Source organism: Ascaphus truei, chromosome 1 (assembly GCF_040206685.1).
Source record: "Ascaphus truei isolate aAscTru1 chromosome 1, aAscTru1.hap1, whole genome shotgun sequence".
NCBI classification, from domain to species: domain Eukaryota; kingdom Metazoa; phylum Chordata; class Amphibia; order Anura; family Ascaphidae; genus Ascaphus; species Ascaphus truei.
In genome coordinates, this window is record NC_134483.1 from 398,142,161 (window position 1) to 398,160,072 (window position 17,912).

Below are 17,912 nucleotides of genomic sequence, written 5' to 3' on the forward strand. Positions count from 1 at the left end.
CATGACTGAGCCGCAGCGGCTGGGCGCACGCCATCACTGAGCCGCAGCGGCTGGGCGCACGCACGCCATCACTGAGCCGCAGCGGCTGGGCGCACGCACGCCATCACTGAGCCGCAGCAGCTGGGCGCACGCACGCCATGACTGAGCCGCAGCGGCTGGGCGCACGCACGCCATCACTGAGCCGCAGCGGCTGGGCGCACGCACGCCATGACTGAGCCGCAGCGGCTGGGCGCACGCACGCCATCACTGAGCCGCAGCGGCTGGGCGCACGCACGCCATCACTGAGCCGCAGCGGCTGGGCGCACGCCATCACTGAGCCGCAGCGGCTGGGCGCACGCACGCCATCACTGAGCCGCAGCGGCTGGGCGCACGCCATCACTGAACCGCAGCGGCTGGGCGCACGCCATCACTGAGCCGCAGCGGCTGGGCGCACGCCATCACTGAGCTGCAGCGGCTGGGCGCACGCACGCCATCACTGAGCCGCAGCGGCTGGGCACACGCACGCCATCACTGAGCCGCAGCGGCTGGGCGCACGCCATCACTGAGCCGCAGCGGCTGGGCGCACGCACACCATCACCGAGCCGCAGCGGCTGGGAAGATCTTGCCACATGATTTTTTTTAAATGCTGGAAGGCGATGAGGTGACAGGCGGAGTCATCCTGGTGGTCGGACGCCGGTGGCGATTTGGTCGCGGCCAAATGTCCCTTTCCGCATAAGAATTATGTCCACAAATGTCAACCAAGCAGAAGAGCAGAGGCAGATTAGAAGTTAAATATAAACAAGCAATAATACAGCTACCTTTGGCACACTGTGAGGATTCGCCATCCTGGCGGTCGCAGACCGTCTCCTCACCTCAATAACCCTTCCGCGACTGACATCCAGGATGCGCTCTCGTGGCCCGACTCTCCGCCTGCGAGTTCTGACTCCGCCCCCCGCTCTGGCGGGTGCGCTCGTCCAGCCTCCCCGCTGATGCACGTTCCAAGCTCCGCCCCCACTCTGATGACAGGGCCGGCGTATGAGTGACGCGCATTCTAGGTTCCGTCCCTGACCTCCGTGGCGCACTATCGGTTCCGCCCCCATCCCCGAGCAGGCTGCATCATAGGCTGCTGGTGCACACAGGTGTGCCCTATTGGATTCTACTTCCTGGTTCCGCCCTGGCCGACTATTGGAGCACTTCCCATTATATACCTTCCTGCTGCATACTCATTGCTGAGCATAGTCTAGTGCAGCGGTGCGCAAAGTGGGGGGCGCGACCCCCAGGGGGGCGGCGCGGGCAGTTGCAGAGGCCCCGTGCTCTTCCCCCAGGCATTTAAATTAAATGCCAGGGGATCGCGTGAGGCCCCTGCAACTATTTACTTACCGGGATTCAGCCGTCTGTGTTGCGTCGCCATGGCAACGCGGCGTCACCATGTGACCTGACGTCACACGCCCACGCAGCGTCATCTGACGCGGCTGAAGGAAGGCAGGGGGGCGCGAGAGCCGGGGGCAGAGAGACAGGGGGGCGCAGCACAAAAAGTTTGCGCTCCCCTGGTCTAGTGTGACGCGGTGCCTTGCTGCATTCCTGTTCCGTGACCTTGCCTTGCTGTGCCTGTTGACCTCTTGCTGCCCGACCCTGCTCATCTCCTTGGACTCCACACCTCTCCTCTCCTGATCCGGCTACAAACGACCATTCTCCCGTCTCCAGTCCTGACCTTAGCCAAGTACACCAACGATCCGCTACTCTCCTACCCTGAACTTGGCTACGCACCCCGATGATCCGCAACTCTCCACTCCTGACCTGGCAAGCACTTACAACTATTCTCCCATCTATAATCCTGACCTGGCTTGCACGACCACTCTACATCCTAAGCGCCCGGGTGGCTGTGGGTCGGCGTTAACCAATTCCCTACCTCAACACCGCGGTCGCGCTTTGTTTGTGGTGAGCTACGCGTTACACACTGCTACACTGGTAGCAACATCAGATACTGTGACAAGTTGAACACAAACATTTTTACTAGAAAACCAAGGACAAAGATATACATGAACAGGTAGTCCTCACTATCCAACGTTTCACTTTACAACGAATGGCTTATCCAACGCAACCCTATGGGCCATTTTGACGCCGGCAAGCGTTATCCAACGGTCACCGCCAGTGATTAACATGGGACTCACTTTACAACGGTGTCACTATCCAACGCTACTTCCAGAACGGATTCCGTTGGATAACAGAGGACTGCCTGTATTGCATTTAAACACAGAGCTGGGCGAGACGTAATATACAGGTGTACATCGCTCATGACCTTGTAACGTATTCCAGTATATACAGGACGTAACATTCCAGTATAACGCGCAGTTTTCATAGAAGTCAAACAATGTTGGATCAGAATTTCACTACATATCCCAAAATATCACACCAGAGAGAACAGTGAAACCCTTTAATGGTCAACAAATTACAAGTGGGCACATGATGCATCACCACTGATCCTCTTGTAAACTTTGTCTCTCACAAGGTTACATGCAATATTGCAATGGATTATTTTTTGGGGGGGTAACTTTATTTCAATGTTTATTATATTGACTATATCATGGGTTCTTTCCAAACTCACTGTATAGTGGTTAGATCCGATTGGATGGTTGAACTCGGATTCTTGGCTACCGCGGTTTTGGAAAATGCTTTCTCGTGCTTGTTCTGTTCGTGAGCATTTTTTACACAGTCAGATACAAAGCTTCAGTGTTTACCTGTATTGTCATATTTTTGTGTTACCAGTCTAGAACCAAGCAACAGGTCTGGGTATCCTCTCTATTATAGTACCTGGGCCCTTATTATAAGTGTTATAGTGTCTTTTTTTCTGGGCTGACGTTTGGCTGCTGTAAGGTCCCAGGAACAAATTGTGCACGTGGGAAGATTCGGTCTTAACCTGATGTGCAATAAGATGCAGTCACACACCTATTATGATACATTTATTTTATACCAACAGTAGAACTGAGCTCAACACACTTCTGCGGCGATAACGTTCTGATCATATTACCAACCTTTTACAAAACACGCACATAAAGCACATGCCATCTGGATTGTCTGTAATTTGAAGTCCAAGAAAGTCCTTTTGCTGCTAGCAATGCTGGAGAACTTAAAGCAGCAGCCCACACCCCCCATACTGCTCTTTCACATATTTAACTGAAGTCTTAAAAAAAAATAAAGAAGAGCAAAGGGAGGGAGTGATGCAGCATTAAAGAGCCCAATAGCCTGCATTTATCTTATTCGGACTCAGACCTGCCGTCTAGGACATATTCACATGACCGTGGCATCATGGCTTAAAGTCACTGACTGAACGGCATTAATATATTAAACAGCCTGACCTATTTATGCTCACAAGCAGATGATCAGTTAGCCACCGGCTCCCGCCCCCAGCTCAGGTGATCATGTGATACTGTTTGACATGGTGCAGAGTCAGAACTGCATTAACCACTTCAACCCTTCAGATAGGTCAAGGCCATATCAAAATCTTACTTGGAGTGATAAAGAAAATGTGTTTTTTATCCATTTATTTTACATTACTGCAGTGGACACAGAACCCGACCTTTTGTCTAATGTACAAGTTTAAGTTTCATAATGTTTACAAGAATGCTACCAGAGCATGACCTGATCTCATACAGTTGATGCTTTTGCTAGAGTCCCACCGCTTCCAATTAAGATTATAAAAACAGGTCAGGAAGATATCAATGTAATCTTACTATTGTGCAATTATACTCCGGGAATGATAAACAGAAATGCAGCATTGATCTGAAAAGCACATATAATGGCAACACAAGATGAACTATATAAACAATAATAGACAGCACTCTAAACCAGAAAATATGATGAAAAATGTTGAGGTGCACGAAGCGTAGTGGGCCCAAACAGCCACCGCAGCTGCAGTTAGAGAGAAGAAGAGTACCTGAAGCCCTTGCTAGTTGCCTGTGAACACTGAGAATAAGGACGGTTTGCTTTACCCTGATATACTTACCTTTACTGCGGATAGCTGTTCACGGCAGAGCTAGATTGCATTACTCTGTGATTTTTGCTTAAGCTTTCATTCTTGTGTCCTAGAGGGGGGATAAGGGTCAAGGGAAGTACCGTGAGGTTCCTGTGAACCCAAGGGAACGGGCCAGAAGAAAGGGTTCCTACCCTAAAACGTTGCCCCTCTTACCCTACCCCAGTGTCTTTATATGTTTTTCTGTTCCCCATACCTTCATTTTTACCCCACACTTCCCTTTACTTTGTATCTCTTCCCCCCCCCCTCCCCACCCTAGTGTGATAATTATAGCTGTATACTTTGCTAAATGAGTCAGTGAGCAGTTCCAATTTTGTACATTTATATTTTTCACGCTATTAAATTTGTGACTTATTCTGAAACTATCTACGTGTTTCTATGTATTATATAGTGTGCTGGAGCCTACTTCGGGATTTACAAGATGAACTGTTCCAAGCATGAAGACAATATCAGAGGGTGGTTCCCAATTAGAGATGGGCAAAAGCTCTGCAGGAATTCAAATCCGCCACAGATTGGACCAGCTCCTTTCATCCGCAGATCGGAAATAAAAATGCCTTTGGAGACTGATCACCAAAAATCATGTGTATCCTATTTCACCAACTTCTCTCTCACGTTCTGTATATATTTATATATCCCCTCTTAATGACCTAGGGAGAGACCTTTGTGCTCAAGGAGCACAACTGAGGTACCAGAGAGACATGCAACGTGTATTTAAATGACTTATCCCACACTTCCTAAAAGAATTTCCGTAATCACTATACAGTATTGACGTGACAAGTCTAAGGTACCTTGTGAGGAATGGGGTACTGGTGTCAGGCCCAATATGATTAGAACCCACAACCTTACATTTTCTTGGCAACAGCTCAACAAGAAGTGTGCTAAACCGGTTGTCACACTATCACAAAATATTTTTGAGCTCTACTGCTCACATCTGTAGCTAGTCCAGCTATTAGCATATCTCACAGGTATCGCAGAAGTGTGCTCTTGTTTGTGCACTGAGAACATTGAACGGTCAGTGGCAACAAGGTAATGCAAGCAGGCCGCTTCTAAAGAAAACCGGGGGGGGGGCTACAGGTTTGAGCAGTAGAGATCGAATCCTGTTGGGCCAGACACCAGTACCTCATTCCTCACCAGGTGCCTTAGACTCGTCAACTCAGTATAGCCCTTATGGAAATCCTTGTAGGAAGTGTGGGATTTAAATATACTTTGCATATCCCATTAGCATATATCTCCCAGGTACCTCAGGCATGCTCCTTTTTGAGTACAGAAGTATCTCCCTATGTTACAGGGATGTTTGAAGGGGAGGGGTGGGGGAGTAAACACATCGTGACTACTAAAATAGGTCTCTGAAGGCAGATTGGGGACAAAAAAATATCAGATTCCAGGGTGCAGATTTTTAGTAAGATCCACAGTACGGATGCAGACTGGTTCGTCCATCTCTACTCTCTATATCTGAGAACTAACAATGTTGATATTCAATACATAGAATAGTTTTTATCTATGCTTGTACATGTGAAAATTCACCCAAGACCTCTCCAATTCCCGCACCAAATTATCAGGGATGGAATGTTGTCACTTAGGTGCACAGTAGGGGACGGCGGGGTACACAAGACCCCTGTTGCAGGTAGTCTTCGGAAGCAGAGCTGTCAATCACCATTCTGCTTCCTGAAGTCGCTCCCCACAACGTTTGCATAGCACTCCGCATGGCATTATGGGGTGTGACTTGAGCAAGCAGTCGGGATTCCCAAAATACTCTGCAACAGCTGCGGTCTTTCAGCGCCACATATCCGCAGTCACCCCAATTTGTCTCAGAAGAGCGGCAAGTGGATTTTTTCAGCCCTGTAAATGGAAATTAGATGTGATTTCCAAGTTCACAATATGTCATTTGGTATTTGGCATTTGGCATTTGGCTACAGGTGTGAAAAAAAGGTGTACTATTACAGCAAAATGTTCTTAATTGTAAAACCTTGTCAAAAATACAAATCCTGAAAAACGTATAAAATACATGAAGGAGCCTAGCATATCTACTTTCAGCTAGGGCGAAAATCATCATCATTCCACTGCTGCCAATTGGCAGAAAAGGGGTTAATATTTTTAGATCTGCTATGGTCACCAAGAAGAAAAAAAAAAAACTGCTACAGCCGTCAGAATAAAAAGCATATACAGCTCAACCCTCTTATAACGCTGCGCTTGGGGTCCAAAGAATCATATCGCGTTTTTATATTTAAAAGCAAATCGCGTTAGAAATAATGTACAATTTTATGCATTGTACAATACAGTATTTAAGATACCAATAATCGTGTTGTAAAGTATTCATAAATACGAAAATTGGGAGCCACACTGGCATCGCGTTGTAACAGATCGCGTTATAACGGGGTTGAATGGGTTTATTTCTACATTACTGCAGCATTCCCAATCTTCAGCAGCCGAACTAGTTTATCAACATATTTTACTCACAAAACAGAAGACCGTGTGGATAAGAACAAGAGAAACATGGAGGATGACGATTCCATAAAGCATTCATTTACCGACAGAAATAAAACCCGGATGTATCGCTAAGAGTACTAAATAAATAACGCGCGTTGTATAGACAGTGTTCAGTGTTTATTTCATTTTCACTTTAATGCATCATTAACCTCTCCTGTCATAAGAGAAGCACCCGGCACTTTAGGGGTTACAGGTGAAGGGACATGCTAGCAGGAGTCAGCATACAGGGTAATATAGAGCCTGAGAAGTAAGCCCCTCTTACCTGTGCTGTTCCATCTTTAATCTCAAGGACCGCCTTGGAATCGAATAAGACTTGCCTGCCCCTCCTCTCACAGTCCTGGTAAACGATCAGGCGAATGTAATTCAAGTCCAACTCCGAACAAGGCCAACTGTGGATGGAATGCATTGAAAAATGGCTTGCTCAGAGTGTGGCTTGATCATTTGTTTGCTTTGATATATGTAGCAACGGAAAGGCTCTCCATAAATAGTGATAGGAGATTCAAAAGCATTAAATGTGCAGTTTTTAGGGTTGTGGCTGCGAAATGCTAGAGTCTGACTCCCATGACTATTGCTAATGTAGGGCTCATGGTCACATGTAAAACAAATACATGAGCACGTGCCTAAAAAAAGGATCCGTTTATTTTTACAAAAGTCTCACCCACACCCCACCCGCCTCCTGATATACCTCACTGCAAAACCATATACAGTACATAATTTAACAGCTGGGGGACATGTTTAAAGCGCCGACGTCTACAACATTGGATTTGCTTTTGAACCCCACATTAAAGCACAATGCCACTTAGTAACACTTGACAGAAACTGAACTGTTTGGAAGAGGTGAAAACAACAAACAGCGAGTGCCGCCACTTGGGCAAGACACGTGTATCTATAAAAACCTATAGAAATGATGGGAATGTCATGGAGAGTGCATAACCTATTTAAATGTTAGCTTTGGAAGAAGCAGCAATACAATGCCATGCTTGCCTCTTGCAGGAAACAAAAGGGGGACACTTTAAAGCTGTCTGCTGTTGGCGATTACAACCTTTTTGCTAGTTTTGCCACTCTGGGAGCCCTACTCTATAATGCCCATTACCCAACTGGCCCATGTATGATAATTTACTATTCAAGTTAGGTCACTGAAACATACCAAAGTAATATTATGGGGGAAGTTTTGTAAGGATTTATGAATAGAAAATGGCTATAAAAATGTGCTTGATAAAAATGTAATGGGAGGAACAAAAATAAATATACATCTAGATTGTGAAACACTGTGCTTGAACAAGCCCCTCAATCTTTATATATTTAATTTAAGAAAAAAAGATTTATGCAGAACAAAGGTTTTTTTTTTTTCACAAGTTAATCTTTCTACCCAGCCAAGATTTTAGCAGAATTATTACAAAGATCATATGCATTTGAATGCAAGATATGAACATTCACGGTACATGAACAATGTAATTATTTATGGGGCTGCAAAGTACACTTTCCTGTATTCTTACATTTCCAAAGGTGTGGCAGATTCAATTTTACAAATACATCCATTATTTTCATATTTATCACTTTTTTTTATAAAGTTGGAAAAACACTAATTGCATTCTTCTGATTTATAGATTTTGGATGCATCCGAAGATTGTCGCGTTTTGAGAGCCAGAGCCACTCAGAACTGCACAACAGGCCTCTTACGGAGCTATACGTTATGCAGATGATACAGCTCAACCCCGTTATATCGCGACCCGTTATAACGCGAATTCGGTTATAACACGGGTTTTCACGTGGCTCCCGTTTTTTTTAAATTATAATTTTTTTTTTCTTCATTTTTTTTGGGGGATGGTTGTGTAAAATTGGGACAAAACATCCCCCCCTGCTCACAGCCCCCTAACCTTGCTCAAAGTACACCCCTGCTTACACAGTACCCCCCCTGCTTACAGTACCCCCCCCCCTTGTGCACAGTACCCTCCTGCTAAAAATATCCCCCCTGCTCAAACAGTAACCCCCCTCCCTACTCACAGTAACCCCCTTCTCAAACACGGTGTTCTGTGTGTGCTCTGTGCACTCGGTGAGGGCTGAGGGTTGAGGGCCGTGTGTGCGCGCCGTGGCCGTCTGCGCGCGCCGTGCACGTGGCTTGTGTAAACAAAGCAGGGACGCCACAGTCTCTTCTTTGAAACCCGATCCCATGCGCAGTGCGATCGTAACACAGTAGTGATATGCTGGGCATTCCGAACACTGACAGACACCGGGAGCAGAGCTGCCAAATGCAAGGTAAGAGCTGTGTGTGGTTGCCGCTGCCCCCACCGGGTCTGGGAACGCTGGGAGAGTTCTCAGCTTTCCCTCCGGCGGACACGGTAGCACTGATGCGCCCGCCATTTTTTTTTCTACATTTCTTTTTTGCGGCGGCCATTTTGTTTTTCCGCGACCCCGTTACTAACGCGGTGGTCTCAGGTGGACCCCGAGGACCGCGCTATATCTGTGGTTGAGCTGTATAAGGAGCGCACGATCCGGTAGGAGCAAAGCAGGCCTCTAACAGAGCCAGTTTACAGTGAATATGCAGCATTTTTAAGTGTTCCATTTTGTTGTCTCATCATGAGGCATTTTACAGCACTCCCACGCATTGCTGTAGCTACCCATGTCCAGTTTTGCCCCAACCAAACTCATTTAAGTACCACATTTTTAAATGAAACCTTCTACAGTACAGATTTGTACCGATTAATGCCAGACCTTATAAAGCTTAGTACTTTGTAAAATACAATCTTCATACATTTATAAAAACTTGACGAATATTAAAATACGCCAATTTAAACAGGCGACCTTTTATGTTAGGCGTACGTGTTCTTATCTACGGCTCTGTGTAGGACATGTCCTCTATTACAGAGTATGGAGTCAAAGAATGTCCTTCCACATTGTAGGAGGAAGAGGCTAAAGGCATTATTCCGAGTTAGGCCATGATCATACCAGAAATCGCACCGCTTTAAAAAAAAAAAAATTTTTAAAAATTTAAAAAAGGCATATACTAATCGTGATGACCGCATCATGTGATTGGCCGTGCAAATCACAGTGCATCTTAAAACAGAACACACACACACACAGAAATGATCTGGCCATGTCTCCCAGCAGTAGTGCTATAATTCGCTTCTGCACATGTAGCGCCGCTACGATAACGTCACCGGATCGCTCTGCAGTTTTTGGTATAATTGAGCCACAAGGCCTGAAATTATACCAAATTACTGCAAGGCGGCGGCGCTATTCTGTGACGCCACCTAGCACTGCAAAATCGGATTGTACAGATCGCTACCCCAAAAAAGTTAACCTGTACAATTACATTAGCCAACAACAAATATTCTAAAATAATTTGCTTTATAATCTTTCCATAAACACCCAAGTACAACATTACAAAGCCAGCAAGCACCCTCCTAGGAGCACAGGCACAGTACCTCTCCTTAACCAGCTTCCCTTCTGTATATAACACACAGGCTACCGATTGTCCCTGCAGGGACAGCTCTTTCCTCCATGTGGAGACTATTCCAAAGCACAAGACTATCAGATGACTAGGACTCCCGCCCTCATCACAAAAGTTGCTGAGCAGACTGACTGCTGCACTTCTACCCTGCATTGTATAGGGTGCTGTGCACAATACACCGCTCCCCCATGCCCCCCTGTATTCATCTCCTGTCAGCACACACCAAGGGTAGGTAGGGTGAGGGACCACGCGGCTCAGGGAGACTCTAGTTGGTTCCTCATCTATCCAAGTACAAGACTGTGTCAGCAATGCATGACCTTGGGCAAGATACAGTATCTAAAAGTGCCTGAGGTGGCAAACTTGCACGGCAAGACCAAGATTGATTTTTTTCTAACACAATACCACTGTATACAATGCTGTGCAGCTTATTTCAGACAAGTCACTGCTAAAAAAAAAAAAAAAAGCTTACAGTGTAATATTTTTTCCTGGCAAAATAAGATTAAGTGACTTGCCCAAGGCAACAAGAAAAGGTCACTGCTATTCAAATCACACTGACCGGCTTCAAAGCCTGTGACATTAGTATTGGGCACAGATCATGTGTACTTTGTGCAGTGATACATAGAAGAATAGTTATCATGCTTATAAGTTTTGCTTTTTTTTCGTTTCAGTTTGCCTTTACTGTCCCTTTCCTTTTTCCATCTCGCTAATATAGATAGGATATATAGAAATTTGGAGGTCAATTTAAAAAACAAAAACAATCTTACAATTGCTCCCCGATTTCTCCAGTGACCATCCTCAAGAATCACATCGAAGAATATTTACAACTCCAATATATTATAATAAAAAATAAAAAAATAAAAAAATAAAAAAAAGAGAGAAGAATCCTATTTTCCCATAAAAAGAAACAATTATAATTTTTTTGTTTTGCATGTAACCTCTTAATACCACTTTATATGCTGCATTCTAGGTGCTTTCAGTTTAAAAGAAACCCTACTTCGCAACATATGGCAGGTCAATAAATTGCTCTGTGGGTTCAGTAACCAAATACGGCTAACAATGCCATTCCCCCTTTCTAGGTCTCTAATTCTTGAGGGGATTGTTACGAGTTGTAGCTTCTCCCCAAAATGAAGTATTGCAGACAGCAAGAAATGTGCTCTATATTGATATTCTACTAAAACATTGCTTTCCATCAGTACGGAGATTCATTTTGAAAATAGCTGCCCCGGGACTGGAGGACGTTGCTGCAATTTCCTGAACTTTTTCTTCAGATTATAACCAATTACACCACATAATTCCGGTAAAAGCTACACACAAATGATTGCCGGCTCTAACTGCATAATTGGCAACAACTATGTTTTTAGAAGGCATGGTGTCCCGATGTTTTTAGAAGGCATGGTGTCCCGATGTTTTTAGAAGGCATGGTGTCCCGATGTTTTTAGAAGGCATGGTGTCCCGATGTTTTTAGAAGGCATGGTGTCCCGATGTTTTTAGTCAATAAATCCATTCGCTGCAGGAATGTTAACCATTGCTACATGGGCCAGCTTGGCAGGAATCGGCGTCCTGCCTCGGAGACCAACATCCTCAATTCATGTCAAAGTCAAGCTTGATTGCACTGGTGCTGTAAGTCACAGGTCAACAGTTAAAGATCTCACTATAACTATAAAAGGATTATGAATTCAAAATCAATATAAACATTGCCAATTTAATTTCACGCATCATATTCCTCAATGTTAACAATTTTGTTTTTCGTAAGAAGTCTTGTAGCCCTTGAATTATATTACAAAAAAAACAAACGACATTTGATTCTGTGGAAAACCTGTTACACACAGGCAATGTACGCTTGTTTATCCTTCAACAGCAAACAGGTTGTCTGCTCAATTGTTTTTATGCGCCGAGTTTATTAACTCGCCTGGCACCTGGGTGAGTTCCTCCTGCAGAGCAGACACGTTCAGCTGAGAGTTTATGTGCACACTGATCTAAAGCTGCATTGTGCAAGGGACAAATCTCCAGCGGCCCTAGTGTGCCATCCAACTTAAGCCCTTCAAAGCTAGTGGTGGATCATTACATGATTAAGGATTAAGAAAGCATGCAGGCAGGCACAACTTCATCCGCAAGCACTCCAAATATATCTCTATCTCTATCCACACACACACACGTTAAGTTATGGTGGGTAAAATAAATAAATAAGTGACAAAACCCTCCACCGTAAAGCATAGAGCAAATGGAAATCTTACTGTGTGCTCATTTGCATGTCTAAGGCTGCGTCCCTGCTAGCGCTGAGCGGGCGGCGCTTGGCAAGGTGACACATACATACACAAGTCCCCGCTCACGCGTATGCACGGGCACACACGCTCACCGGCGCTCGAGTAAATAATTTTTTTTAAAAACTTTATAGCGCGCTCAGCTTTCCTTGCAGCATCCCCCCCTCCCCCCCCCTGCAAGCGTTCGCGAAAATTTTAAGGACACCCGGCGCTCATGCTTGGAGAGCTCTCCAAGCATGAGCGCGCTCAGCGCCAGCGGGGACAAAGCCCATGCGGAGGCGTGCTGAGGCTGAGGGAAAGCGGTGCTGCCGTCGCGTGCGCTTATAGTAAGCGTGATATGGAGCCACAGATTGGTCGCGATCGCTGGAAGTCATCTCTATTTGATTTGCCTTAGACAGGTCTGCAACCCCGCCTTTCACCATTATCACCCAGCACACAGTGCTTCCACTGCAGCACGGGATTGCCGAAAAGCTGTGCAATGCAGCAACCATAAGCTTATAGGGGTCCGTGTCAAAATGGATTTGAAGTAAAAAAGGTGGCACTGTGTGTAGGGTGACCACCCGTCCCCCTTTTGCCGGTACAGTCCCGGTTTTTCGGGAGCTGTACCGCTTTTCTGTGTGTACCGGAAATGTCCCGGATTTTCCTCAATGTGTCCCCATTTATTTATTTTTGTCGCCGGCGGTGCGCGAGTAAGCTGCTGTGCGCTGTGCGCTGTGCGCGAGTCTGCGGCGGCGCGGAGGAGGAGACTGCAGCAGCCCGGCTGGTAAGTATTTTTTTTTTTTTTTAATGCCAACCCCCCCCCCCCCCCGGCAGTTTCCTACCTTGTTGGCCAATCCCCAGCGTCCCGGCATTAAGCCCCCGCCCCCCGGCATCATCCTTCACCAAGGACCGGCATGTGGAATGGATGGAAGGAAGGGTGCCTGGGGGCGGGGCTTCCGCTTCCTGCGGCAGAGCACACGTGGTGTGTGTCTCTGCCCGCGGCTCCTGGCTCTTCTGCGCGGTGTTTCCCCCCCTCTGCCCGCCCGGGGGGATAGGAGGTGGGTTTTTTATCCTTTGCCTCCTGTCCTGGCGCTCCCTTCCCCCCCTGTCCCTTTGGTTCGGGAGATGGGCGCGGGGGCTGGCAGTGGTGGCTGCGCGGTGTCCCCCATTCTGCCCCGGGAACCCGTGGCTGCCCTCCGGGGGAGGGGGGGGCGGCAGTTTACCTTTGTGTCCCGGCGCTCCTATCCACCCCCCCCCCCTAGGTGCGGGAGATGGGCGCGGGGGTGGGTGCAGGGGGAGGCGGAGAGCCACCTGCTCGTGGCTGCCTCTGTCTGTACTCCAGTGTGTGTGTGTGTGTGTGTGTGTGTGTGTACCAGTGTCTGTGTATGTGTACCAGTGTGTGTGTGTGTGTGTACCAGTGTGTGTGTGTGTGTGTGTGTACCAGTGTCTGTGTGTGTGTGTGTGTGTGTACCAGTGTGTGTGTGTGTGTGTACCAGTGTGTGTGTGTGTACCAGTGTGTGTGTGTGTGTGTGTGTGTACCAGTGTGTGTGTGTGTGTACCAGTGTGTGTGTGTGTGTGTGTGTACCAGTGTGTGTGTGTGTGTGTGTGTGTACCAGTGTGTGTGTGTGTGTACCAGTGTGTGTGTGTGTGTACCAGTGTGTGTGTGTACTAGTGTGTGTGTGTTAGGGGTGTGTGTGTGTACCAGTGTGTGTGTGTACCAGTGTGTGTGTGTGTACCAGTGTGTGTGTGTGTACGTGTGTGTGTACGTGTGTGTGTACCAGTGTGTGTGTGTACCAGTGTGTGTGTGTTTACCAGTGTGTGTGTGTGTACCAGTGTGTGTGTGTGTACCAGTGTGTGTGTGTGTACCAGTGTGTGTGTGTGTACCAGTGTGTGTGTGTGTGTGTGTGTACCAGTGTGTGTGTACCAGTGTGTGTGTGTGCCAGTGTGTGTGTGTGTGCCAGTGTGTGTGTGTGTGTGTGTACCCGTGTCTGTCTCCCCCTGTCCCTCTCCCTCCCCCTCCCTCTCCCTCCCCCTCCCCCTCCCTCTCCCTCTCCCTCTCTGTCCCTCTCCCTCTCTCTCTCACCCTCTGTCTCTGTCACCTTCTCTCTCTCTCTGTCACCCTCTCTCTGTCACCTTCTCTCTCTCTCTGTGTCACCCTCTCTCTGTCACCTTCTCTCTCTGTGTGTCACCCTCTCTCTCTCTCTGTGTCACCCTCTCTCTGTCACCTTCTCTCTCTGTGTGTCACCCTCTCTCTCTCTCTGTGTCACCCTCTCTCTGTCACCTTCTCTCTCTGTGTGTCACCCTCTCTCTCTCTCTGTGTCACCCTCTCTCTGTCACCTTCTCTCTCTGTGTGTCACCCTCTCTCTCTCTCTGTGTCACCCTCTCTCTCTCCCTCTCTCTCTCTGTGTCACCCTCTCTCTGTCACCTTCTCTCTCTCTCTGTGTGTCACCCTCTCTCTCTCTCTGTGTCACCCTCTCTCTCTCCCTCTCTCTCTCTGTGTCACCCTCTCTCTGTCACCTTCTCTCTCTCTCTGTGTGTCACCTTCTCTCTCTCTCTGTGTGTCACCCTCTCTCTCTCTCTCTGTGTCACCCTCTCTCTCTCTCTCTGTGTCACCCTCTCTCTCTCTCTCTTCTGTGTCACCTCTTCTCTCTCTCTGTGTCACCCTCTCTCTCTCTCTCTGTGTCACCTCTCTCTCTCTCTCTGTGTCACCTCTCTCTCCTCTCTGTGTCCCCTCTTCTCTCTCTCTCGTGTGTCACCCTCTCTCCTCTCTCTCTGTGTCACCCTCTCTCTCTCTCTCTGTGTCCCTCTCTCTCTCTCTCTGTGTCACCTCTCTCTCTCTCTCTGTGTCACCCTCTCTCTCTCTCTCTGTGTCACCCTCTCTCTCTCTCTGTGCACCCTCATCGCGGGTCACCTGCGCTCTCTCTCTGTGTCACCCTCTCTCCCTCTCTCTGTGTCACCTCTCTCTTCTCTGTGTCCCTCTCTCCTCTCTGTGTCACCCTCTCTTCTCTCTCTCAGTCCCCTCTCTCTCTCTCTGTCACCCTCTCATCTCTCTCTCTGTCACCCTCTCTCTCTCTCTCTCTTCCCTCTCTCTCTCTTCTCTGTCACCCTCTCTCTCTCTCTGTGCCCCTCTCTCTGTGTCACCCTCTCTCTCTCTCTGTGTCATCCTCTCTCTCTCTCTGTGTCACCCTCTCTCTCTCTCTGTGTCACCCTCTCTCTCTCTCTCTGTGTCACCCTCTCTCTCTCTCGTGTCACCCTCTCTCTCTCTGTGTCACCCTCTCTCTCTCTGCTGTCACCCTCTCTCTCTGTGTCACCCTCTCTCTCTCTCTGTGTCACCTCTCTCTCTCTCTCTGTGTCACCCCTCTCTCTCTCTCTCTCTGTCACCCCTCTCTCTCTCTCTCTCTCTGTCACCCTCTCTCTCTCGCTCTCTCTGTCGACCCTCCTCTCTCTCTCTCTCTGTCACCCTCTCTCTCTCTCTCTCTGTCACCCTCTCTCTCTCTCTCTGTGTCACCCTCTCTCTCTCTCTGTGTCACCCTCGCTCCTCGTCTGTGTCACCCTCTCTCTGTCACCTTCTCTCTCTGTGTGTCACCCTCTCTCTCTCTCTGTGTCACCCTCTCTCTCTCTCTGTGTCACCCTCTCTGTCACCTCCTCTCTGTGTGTCACCTCTCATCTCTCTCTCGTGTCACCCTCTCTCTCTCCCTCTCTCTCTCTGTGTCACCCTCTCTCTCTCTCTCTGTGGTCACCCTCTCTCTCTCTCTCTGTGTCACCCCTCCTCTCTCTCTGTGTCACCCTCTCTCTCTCTGTGTCACCCCTCTCCTCTCTCTCTCTGTCACCCTCTCTCTCTCCCTCTCCCTCTGTGTCACCCTCTCTCTCTCTCTCTCTGTCACCCTCTCTCTCTCTCTCTTCCCCTCTCTCTCTCCTCTCTTCACCTTCTCTCTCTCTCTCTCACCTCTTCTCCTCTCTCTCTGTCACCCTCTCTCTCTCTCTCTCTGTCACCCTCTCTCTCTCTCTGTGTCACCCTCTCTCTCTCTCTGTGTCACCCTCTCTCTCTCTCTGTGTCACCCTCTCTCTGTCACCTTCTCTCTCTGTGTGTCACCCCTCTCTCTCTCTCTGTGTCACCCTCTCTCTCTCTCTGTGTCACCCTCTCTCTGTCACCTTCTCTCTCTGTGTGTCACCCTCTCTCTCTCTCTGTGTCACCCTCTCTCTCTCCCTCTCTCTCTCTGTGTCACCTCCTCTCTCTCTCTCTGTGTCACCCTCTCTCTCTCTCTCTGTGTCACCCTCTCTCTCTCTCTCTGTGTCACCCTCTCTCTCTCTGTGTGTCACCCTCTCTCTCTCTCTGTGTCACCCTCTCTCTCTCCCTCTCTCTCTCTGTGTCCCTCTCTCTCTCTCTCTGTGTCACCCTCTCTCTCTCTCTCCCTCTCTCTCTCTCTCTCGTGTCACCCTCTCTCTCTCTCTCTGTGTCACCCTCTCTCTCTCTCTGTGTCTACCCTCTCTCTGTCACCTTCTCTCTCTCTCTCTGTGTCACCCTCTCTCTCTCTCTGTGTCACCCTCTCTCTCTCTCTCTCTGTCACCTCTCTCTCTCTCTCTCTGTCACCCTCTCTCTCTCTCTGTGTCACCCTCTCTCTCTCTCTGTGTCACCCTCTCTTCTCTCTCTGTGTCACCCTCTCTCTCTCTCTGTGTCACCCTCTCTCTCTCTCTCTGTGTCACCCTCTCTCTCTCTCTGTGTCACCTCTCTCTCTCTCTGTGTCACCCTCTCTCTCTCTCTGTGTCACCCTCTCTCTCTCTCTGTGTCACCCTCTCTCTCTCTGTGTCACCCTCTCTCTCTCTCTGTGTCACCTCTCTCTCTCTCTGTGTCACCCTCTCTCTCTCTCTGTGTCACCCTCTCTCTCTCTCTGTGTACCCTCTCTCTCTCTCTGTGTCACCCTCTCTCTCTCTTGTGTCACCCTCTCTCTCTCTCTGTGTCACCCTCTCTCTCTCTCTGTGTCACCCTCTCTCTCTCTCTGTGTCACCCTCTCTCTCTCTGTGTCACCCTCTCTCTCTCTCTGTGTCACCCTCTCTCTCTCTCTGTGTCACCCTCTCTCTCTCTCTGTGTCACCCTCTCTCGTCTCTGTGTCACCCTCTCTCTGTCTCTCTCACCCTCTCTCTGTCTCTCTCACCCTCTCTCTGTCTCTCTCACCCTCTCTCTGTCTCTCTCACCCTCTCTCTGTCTCTCTCACCCTCTCTCTGTCTCTCTCACCCTCTCTCTGTCTCTCTCACCCTCTCTCTCTCTCTCTCACCCTCTCTCTCTCTCTCTCACCCTCTCTCTCTCTCTCTCACCCTCTCTCTCTCTCTCTCACCCTCTCTCTCTCTCTCTCTCACCCTCTCTCTCTCTCTCTCCCTCTCTCTCTCTCTCTCACCCCTCTCTCTCTCTCTGTCACCCTCTCTCTCTCTCTGTCACCCTCTCTCTCTCTCTGTCACCCTCTCTCTCTCTCTGTCACCCTCGCTCTCTCTCACCTCTCGCTCTCTCTCACCTCTCGCTCTCTCTCTACCTCTCGCTCTCACCTCTCGCTCTCTCTCACTCTCGCTCTCTCTCACCTCTCGCTCTCTCTCACCTCTCGCTCTCTCCCTCTGCTCTCTCTACTTCGCTCTCTCTCACCTCTCGCTCTCTCTCACCTCTCGCTCTCTCTCACCTCCGCCGCTCTCTCACCTCTCGCTCTCTCTCACCTCTCGCTCTCTCTCACCTCTCGCT

At 48.6% G+C, this 17,912-nt stretch overlaps 1 protein-coding gene across 9 annotated transcripts in view; it reads right to left on the bottom strand.

The window, feature by feature from the left end:
* Nucleotides 1-17,912, bottom strand: part of FNIP2 (folliculin interacting protein 2) — an 88,034-nt gene that overhangs the window by 35,408 nt on the left and 34,714 nt on the right. For 7 of the 9 annotated variants that reach the window (XM_075612423.1, XM_075612405.1, XM_075612369.1 and 4 more), the window contains exons 2-3: nt 9,922-11,565; nt 6,759-6,885 (exon numbers count right to left, since the gene is read on the bottom strand). In XM_075612423.1, coding sequence (XP_075468538.1) covers nt 6,759-6,885; nt 9,922-10,100 — 306 coding nt within the window. In that variant the 5' untranslated portion in view covers nt 10,101-11,565. The remainder of the gene's footprint in view (nt 1-6,758; nt 6,886-9,921; nt 11,566-17,912) is intronic. The other 2 variants (XM_075612387.1, XM_075612360.1) reach the window with 1 other exon arrangement.